The following is a 9,313-nucleotide window of genomic DNA, read 5'->3' on the forward strand; positions in this document are numbered from 1 at the left end:
GTCACTTTCTCCATGAAGCCTTCTGAGAGCTCCAGTTTCTAACAGCATCTTCTCCATCCTCCCAGTGCTTTGTTTTTATATGTTTCATACATGGATTCCCTGTTGTTTGCTTTATGGCTATTTCTCTTAATTCTGCCAGAGAGACATTTAGTATCTCCCCAGTACCTCTCTGGTCATGGTCATAAAGCTAGGCACTTATAGGCATAAGGACAAGCTCTGTTTGGCCACAGAAATCAGAACCAAAAAGCAATGGAGAAGGAGAAGGGGAAGAAAAAAACAGGGAGAAGTTGCCAAGAGGCTGATTTGGTTCAATCCACAGAAAAAATGTATAAGAGTAGAGATGACAAAAAGTTCCTCCCTTGGGAGCTCATTTTCCTTAATTGATGGGCTTCCAAAGAATCCTGGATAGCCACTTGTCAGGGATACTAATAGAATTATATATCAAGAATTAGAAGGTCTTTTGTTGCTCAGAATCCACTTCATTTAACCCCTCATTTTACAGATAAAGACCAGGAAGTTTGTCTAAGGTCATACAGGCAAAGTCAGTGGAGTCTTGTTCTACTGTCACTTGTAAAGTCTTTTCCAACTTTGATACACTCTTCCCTAGGACTGAGAAATATATAGTGTATGGAAGGAAAGAAAGGAGGAAGAGAGAGACAGAGACAAAGAAACAGAGAGAGAGAGAGAGAGAGAGAGAGAGAGAGAGAGAGAGAGAGAGAGAATCAGTGCTCTGTTTGACCTAAAAATCTTTCTTCCCACAGATATGCTAGCTTTCTCATGTTACTGGGAACTACTTTTATGTTGATTTCTGGTCTCGTTTCTCCCATTATTACTGGATACTTCATCAACCAGGTAAAGCATCCATGCTTGAAAAGGATTTGAACTCTGTATAGAATAAGTACTGTATGGAGATAAACACAGAATAGGAAGATAAAATGGACCCAAACAATTATAGAACACAAAGCAGGAAGGGATCTTAGAGATAGAAAATCTATTCTAACTCCTTTATTAACGCAAGAAGAACCTGAGGCCTAGTGTGTCTAAGTGACCTACACAAGTAGTAAGCAGTAGCATCCAAACTCTAAACCCTTCCCATCCATCATATTTTGATCTAGGATTCAGGAGGGAAGGACTTAGGGGGAAACCTTCCAGTGGAGTCACAGAAACAGGCAAGGGAAGAGAAGGTCATTCCTCAGGCCCAGGCTACAGTTTATATTTCAGTGCGGAGAAGGCACACAGCTATAGGTCTCCTTATTGGGTGCCTAAGAAGGGAACCTCTGCTGTCAGAGTTTATGTCTCTGTGACAATATCTATTGTGACAATCTCTAGACAGTTCTTACTAGATGGCAACAGACTCAGTTCTTTGTTTGCCTTCTACTCTAAATCTTACCTCATATTAAAGGTGGAAGGTTCAAAAATGCACTCTACTAGGCACCTGATAGGAAGGAAACCCAGGTATTAGGAGATCAAATGGAGAGGAAAGGATTCAGGCAAGTAGAGAAAGAGTAGGAGAGACCACAGTAAAGAAAGCAACAGGACCAGGAGCCAACCCTTCTCCCAGCCCCACCTCTCCCTGTCACACGGACAATCATACGTACTCAGCTGCAGCAATATGAGGGCCTGCAGTCTATTTCCAGGAATCCCAAAAGTTCATATTCGAAGTCTTCAATCAGAACAATTCATCTTTATACAGTGATGTGTGTGTGCATGCGTGTGTGTGTGTGTGTGTGTGTGTGCTTGCATGAATTGTAATGTCATTGATGTGGGGAACTCCTTGTGAGTACACTCCCTACTCTGCAACTAGGGACTCACAGTTGCCTGAGGATGTAAGTGATTTGAACAAGGTCTCATACCCTATGGTATGAGTATGAGGCAGAAGTGAGAGTGGAACACAAGTCAGTGCTTCACCACTGTTTCTCAATGTTAGATTAAAGTTTACAAATAACTCTCCTCATAACCAGCTTAGAAAGAAAGCTGTACAAAGTATCTCCATAACTTTACAGATAAGGAAATGAAGACTCTGACCAAACAGCTTATCCATGGCCATGAATGTCAGAGGCAGTGTATGTAACACCCTTCCAAGGCACTGTCCACTGCTCCTCAGTGCTTCTCAAACCCTTTGATTCACCATGTTTTGAAGCTTCATTTAACTGCCACTAACTCAATGAAGACACTTTAATCAAAACCAAAAATGATAATCCCATAGAAGACTCTCCTTGACCTGAAGAATTTCATGTGTTTTCTGATTTAAGAGAAGATTGAGAAAGGTAGAACATTTTTTTTTTGAACAATATTAAATCTTGAACTGACAATTTTTGCACCCACAGGATGCAACAGGATGGAAGAATGTTTTCTTTCTGTCATCTGCTATTAATCTATTAGGAATGACTTTCTACCTCATCTTTGGCCAGACAAACATCCAGGACTGGGCCAGAGAACATAGAATAACCCACTTCTGAGCGCCAATTGATAATGAGCTGAAAATTAGTTCTGCCAAAAACATGCTTAAGGATCGTCAGCATCATCCTTGACTTCTCAACTCTCAGTCAGTGAATGCTAACTTCAAGTTTGTCTTTGTAATATCCATAACATCTTTTCTGTGTTTCTCCTCTTCTTAGCCACTTACTTAGTCACCACCCTAGCTCAGGCCCTGATCACCTTACTCTATTGTAATGACCTTTTGATTCTCCCTGATTTATCTTTTCCTCATTCCAATGCAACCTCCATACAGCTGACAAAATGATTTTCCTAAAGCACAAGTCTGATCATTATCACTCCCCTCTAATCAACAAATTTCACTCTATCTCAGTTGACTCTAGGATCAAATATACACTACTCTATTTGAAAGTTAAAGTTTTCACATCCTGGCCCCTTCCTACCTTAGTGGTCTTCTTAAATTTTATTCCCCTTCTCACACCCTGCATTAAGGAACCTACTTCTCTCACTTCTCATTATTCTGCCCATGTAACATTCTCCATTTTCCGTTTCCATGACTATGCACTTACTGTCCTCCCTACCTGGAATGCATTCCGTCTGCATCTCTGCCTCTTGGAATCTTAGATATTCTTCAAGATTTAACTCAAGTGTCATGAATCTTTTCCTGGTCCCATCATCATCCGCTAGTGGATGTCAGAAAAACACATTCCAATAAACTATTCATTTCGAATTGAGGAAATTAAAATTACTTTGCATCATTTAACAATTCTATGCTGTAACTGACCCTATTTTATGTTACTATCTCATTTTGTATAATTGCTCCAGCCACATTTCTCCACCCTGAGTTAAGCTCAGGAATACATTTTTTTTCTCTCTGAGTCAGTTTAAAGGTATAATTAAAAGGGAATGTTGTTATTATTCTGAAAACTACACCCTAAAATGACTGCGAGTTATGCATCAGCTCCAAGCAACTGAACTTGGTACCACCTCCAAAAATGTTTTCTTCCTTGTCTGCAGTTAGAGGACACAGGATCCCCTCCAATGGGACATTGAGTTCAGTGGTTCTCATCCCCTAACAAAGATTAGAAGAGGCAGATGAGTCCCGTAAAACAATTAACATTCCTTCATTGTTAGAGTGGGGCAATGCACTTTCTTTAGTATAGCCAATTGTAGTCTTCCCCAACTAACCTGACCCCATTTTCCTGTGTATCCCTAAAGAGGTCTCTTCCTTCTCATTGGGGCCACTGGCCTTACTGAGGTTGCCAGTCTGGCCCATTTGTTAACAGCTATACACATCACTGTTAATAAATTGATTTTGCTCAAAGTCTGTATTGCAGTTTTCAGTTCTGTTATTTCACTCATATCAGACACTTTGTGACCCTATTTGGAGCTTCCTTTGCAAAGATACTAGAGTAGATTGCCATTTCCTTCTCCAGTTTATTTTACAGATGAGAAAATTGAGGCAAACGACGTTATGTGACTTGGGCAGTGTCATGTAGCTACTATGTGTCTGAAGTCAGATCTGAACTCAGGAAGATGAGTCTTCCTGATTTTAGGCCCAGGACTTTGTCCACTGTGCTGCCTAGCTGCCTGTTCTTCTGTTGACCTTTCTTGAATTTACTTGAAATAGTACCTATTCTCTATATAATCATGAGTACATGTCATCTCATTCATTAGGATGTAAGTTCCCTGAGAGCAGGAAGTATTTCACTGCTGTCTTCATATTCCCAGCACTTACCCTAGTGTCTCTCACAGAGTAAATTCTTAATAATGCTTGTTTATTGGCTTTAATTTTATTCCCTGGCCTTCTGGCTCCTTAGCCACCAGCCTTAGTTATGGATTCAGCTCTGTTCTTTGGAGATGTGGTCAACCTAAGCAGAGGATACTCTGATGATTTTATACATGTTTTACCATGGCCAGATATCCCAATGAGATAAACAAACAATTGTCACAGAATTACAAAATATTCTATTTGAAAGGGACCTTGGTAATCACCTAGTCCATCTCTTACATGAGAAGGAATACCCAAGTAACCATTTTGACATAGTAGAAGGAAACAATGTAAAGAGGAGCTTTCCCTCCACCACCAAATAGATCTAGAAAACACACCAGATGTAATACTGATGGGGAAATTCAAGAAAAAAAAATCACGGTAAATCATTTTTCCCAGTCCAATTTAGTGCAGGACACAAGGAAATCTGTGGACACTGGAGGGGAAATCAAGAACAGCATCTTTCTGGACAGTATGCCAGCACTTAGAATAAAGTTAAGAACTGAGGCAAGAAGAGGTCCTAGAAAAATACAAGATATCCCTAGACCTATACCTAATCACCAACATGCCATAATAGTTGAAAACTAGCAGTTTTGTTGCCCACTACCTTGTTCCCAGTAACAGATGCAAGGTGGACCAAAGAGAGGACCTGTCACTCCAAGTAGTCTCAATCCCTAGTGATATACTGAGAAGGAAGCAAGTTCAGAAACAAGAAAAGGAAGTGTGTCTGAGACACTTGGAGCAGAACAGGTTATCAGTTCCAGGCTCTAGCCTATCCTGAAGGATGCAGAATATCAACCAGGCCATTTCAGAACTAACGGAAATCTGCAATTCTGTCATTTTGAACCAGCAGAACTTCCCAGGTAGCAACCATTAGCTCAATCCAGCACCAATCTCATATTTCTCAGACCCAAACCTTGGTCATAATAATCATTTAATATAAATTTTGGGCTTTAATAAGGGTCAGAGTTTGAATTAAGAAGAGCCTGGAACTAACAGTCTCTTTATTCTCTGAAGTATACTCAGAGAATACCTCTTCCTATGTCAACAAAGACAGATGGGGCTGACTTAGTATTCCTTATGAGATCTTTAACCCAAGACAGTCTTTTGAATAATGGGACTTTTTCCATATCTTAGTATTTTGTTGACATATAGTATGTTATGGCATTTTAATGGTAAAGAAACATAGATATCCTGGGTCATAATTTAAATTAAAACTCTGTCAAATCTGCTACATTATTGTATTTACAACCTACGCAATTAAGAAATTCCTTTCTCATGGTCTAGTTAATCACTCATGGAGGCCATAAACCTGAAGGACACAGACCGCCGTGGATTGTCCAAAACAGATTTAAGCCTGGTCATTTTTGCATTAGTCAGTCAGAAGTTTTCTGGCTCCACATGATCATGTGACCACTAGCTTTAAGTGAATAAACTGGATGCACTTAGCCTGCTTGCCTTTTCTTAACCAAACTTTCAGGTCAACACTTAGAAACTTGCAGAACTCTGAGCAGGAGGGTAGAAATCAGGCTTTGTCGTGAATCAGACCATTATGGGAGCACTGAAAACTTGTCAATCCCCAGCCAGTCGGTTCCGTGGGATCCTGCAACAGTACAAGGCTCCCAAGAAATCAGCAAGAGGACCAACCCAGACATTATCTGTAAAGCACAGCCTTAATATGAAGTCTGAAGTCAGGAAGTAGGCTGGAAAAATGAACAAACAAACAAAAAAAGAATTCGGCCATTAAAAGTTTTTGTGGTGACAAGAATCCTCAAGACACGAATATAAAGAATAACACCAAAATATCTACAAGTAAAGGCTTTGTGAAAAATATAGCTTGGGCATGAATTCAGCTTGAACTCTTGAAAGAGACAAAGCAAGAGTCTTTTGTATTTTTTGTTTTTTTGTTTAAGCATTGAAAACGTTCCTGCCAACAAAATGAGAGTGTTAGAGTTCAAAATGGGAAAGAAATGAAAGTTATGGAAGAATGAGTTGCAAAGGGAAGTAACAGCTTGACACAAGAAGTGCAAAACTTTACACAAGCAACAAACTCCCTGACAATTAGAATGGAACAAATAGAAGTCAATGGCATAAGACAACAGGAAATGTTAAAACCTTAAAAGTGCTAAATAAATACATGTTATCTTTATTGTTCTCATTTTTTGATTTTTCTTGGAAGGATGGTTTCTCTAGTGGAGCCAAGGTTCTTTTTGCCTTTTGGGGTTCCCTTAAAGACCATTCACCTAAACATTACCTGCTTACCCAACTCTGACGTTATTACCACAGCAGGCGTAGAATCCCACTATGTGGTTGAAACACACACACACACAAATGTATGAAAACATCTGCAAAGATGATTCCACTAACCACTGGCACATAGAACTTGCTCACACTAATAGACAACACAAAATCCTGAAAGAAGAACTGCTCTTATTGCAAGAGAGCTCAACAGGTATCATATCCAAATATCAGCCATGAGTGAAACAAGGTTGGCAAGTGAAGGCAAGCTTACTGAAGTTGGAGCTGGATACACCTTTTTCTGGGGTGGGCACAGTGAAGGGGAGTGCGATGGGTTTTACAATCAAAACTAATCTAATCAGCAAGCTGGTATGCCTGCCAAAAGGAGTGAATGACAGGCTCATGACAATGCGATTGCCACTTTCAGGAAAATGCCACACCACCATCATCAGTGCCTATGCTCCCACCATGACAAACCGTGATGAAGTCAAAGAAAAATTTTATGAAGACCTAGAGACCCTTGTGGTCAATGTGCCAAAAGAGAACAATCTTATAATTCTGGGTGACTTTAATGCTAGAGTACACTCAGAATAGCAGACCTGGCAAGGTGTCCTAGGGAAGAATGGAGTTGGAAACAGCAACATCAATGGTCATTCACTGCTGAGGACTTGTGCATCACATGACCTTCTCATCACCAACACTGTCTTCCGTTTATCTAAACACAATAAAACTGCATGGATGCACCCCCACAGCAAACACTGTCATCTAATAGATTATGTGATTGTAAAGAGAAGAGACAGACAAAATGTGACAGTGACAAAGGCAATGTGTGGTGCAGAATGCTGGACTGATCATAGATTTATTCCTTCCAAAGTAAATACTCACATTCATCAAAAGCGCTGCCCCAAAGGCAAAATGACTACCCGAAGAATTATTATCAACAAATTAGATCTCTTCTCTGAGCGTGAACAGTTTGCTACTGATTTTGAGAGAAAGTTGAGCCAACATGCAGCTGGTAACAGTGGAGCAGAAAAGGAGTGGGGACATCTCAGAAATTTGATGTACAGCACTGTATGTGCACATCTGGGTCAGAACGTTCAGAAACACCAAGGATGGTTTAATGAAAATGATGGGGAAATTCAGAAGCTGCTAAATGAAAAACGTGAAATCCACAGGATTTACTAGTAGGATGGTTCATCCACCTCTAAGAAAGTTACATTTAATTCCATCAAAAGCAAAGTACAAGCAAAGCTTAGAGAGATGCAGGATTCCTGGCTCAGTAAGAAAGCCCATGAAATTCCGTTTTATGGTAATGGTAAAAATCCAAAGTGCTTTTGTGATTAACTGAAAGCTATTTATGGAACAAAAACCTATGGTGAATCACAGCTATTCAGTGCTGATGGAGTCACATTGATTAGTGATAAGGACATGATCCTAGAGAAATGGGCTGAACACTTCCATAGTGTTCTCAACAAACCATCATCCATCAATGCTGAGGCCACTGACCGTTTCCCTCAGGTTGAAGTCAATCCCTCCTTAGCTGAACTTCCAAGTGAAGAAGAGGTTTTGAGGGCCATTAGGCTCCTTTCATGTGGCAAAGCACCTGGTGCTCATTCTATTCTAGCTGAGATTTACAAGGTAGAGGGACCATTACTCATACAAAAGCTGACTGAAATTTTCCGGGTTATATGAGTAGAAGAGGTGATCCTCCAGGAATTCAAGGATGCCTCCATTATCCATCTCTATAAGGGTAAAGGGAATAGATTGTCCTGCAACAGTCACAGGGGGATCTCTCTCTTAGTCATTGCTGGCAGAATTCTTGCTAGAGTCCTCCTTAATAGGCTGATCCTTCACCTGGAAGATGGTGAAGAGCTAGTGAGAGAGCTAGTGTGGCTTCAGAAAGGGCCAAGGAACACTCGATATGGTGTTTGCTGCCTGACAACTCCAGGAGAAATGTCATGAGCAGAACAGAGGTCCGTACACAACATTTGTAGATCTGACCAAGGCTTTTGACACTGTTAGTTCTTAGAGTTTATGGAAAATTATGTCAAAATTTGGTTAGCGGGAAAAGTTCATCAATATAGTAGGTCAATTTCATGATGTCATGTTTGGCCAGGTTCTGGATACTGGACCAAGCTCTCTTGCCTTCCCAGTCACCAATGGAGTGTATCAGGGCTGTATGCTTGCTCCCATGCTTTTTAGCATGATGTTTTCAGCCATGTTTACGAATGCTTTCAATGAGGATGAACACAGCATCAAGGTCAACTACTCTACTCATGGTAAGTTATTCAATTTGAAAAGGTTACAAGCCAAGACCAAAGTGGATGGAATGTCAGTGCATGGTTTTCTGTTTGCAGATGATTGTGCACTCAGTGCAGCCTCTGAAGCTGAGATGCACAAAATATGTAATAATTCTCTGCTGCTTGTACTAATTTTGACCTAATAATTAACAACAAAAAAACACAGGTGCTCCATCCGCTACCATCCAGACACGGAACCATCAGTTACAACAAATGGGGAAGATCTGAATGCTGTAGATAAGTTCACTTACCTTGATAGTATACTTTCCAGGGATGTACACATTGACAAAGAGGTTGATGCATGCATTGCTGGAGCTAGCTCAGTGTTTGGGAGGTTCTGAAGAAAAGTTTAGAAGAGAAGAGGTATTAGACTGACTACCAAACTGAAGATCTACAGAGCTATTGTGCTGACCTCATTGTCCTATGCTTGTGAAACATGGGCAGTCTACCAGCACCATGCCAGGAAACTGAATCACTTCCATTTGAACCGTTTTAGAAAGATGCTGAGGATCACCTGGCAGGATAAGGTACCAGATACTGAAGTCCTTGCATGAGCTGAACTGCCAAG

At 40.5% G+C, this 9,313-nt stretch overlaps 1 protein-coding gene across 1 annotated transcript in view; it reads left to right on the forward strand.

Moving 5' to 3' along the window:
• Positions 1-3,760, forward strand: part of LOC140503277 (probable small intestine urate exporter) — a 147,722-nt gene extending 143,962 nt beyond the window's left edge. Inside the window, exons 11-12 of the mRNA XM_072607112.1 lie at positions 762-852; positions 2,328-3,760. Coding sequence (XP_072463213.1) covers positions 762-852; positions 2,328-2,459 — 223 coding nt within the window. The 3' untranslated portion in view covers positions 2,460-3,760. The remainder of the gene's footprint in view (positions 1-761; positions 853-2,327) is intronic.
• Positions 3,761-9,313: the final 5,553 nt, after the last annotated feature.

This window comes from Notamacropus eugenii, chromosome 5 (assembly GCF_028372415.1).
Source record: "Notamacropus eugenii isolate mMacEug1 chromosome 5, mMacEug1.pri_v2, whole genome shotgun sequence".
NCBI classification, from domain to species: domain Eukaryota; kingdom Metazoa; phylum Chordata; class Mammalia; order Diprotodontia; family Macropodidae; genus Notamacropus; species Notamacropus eugenii.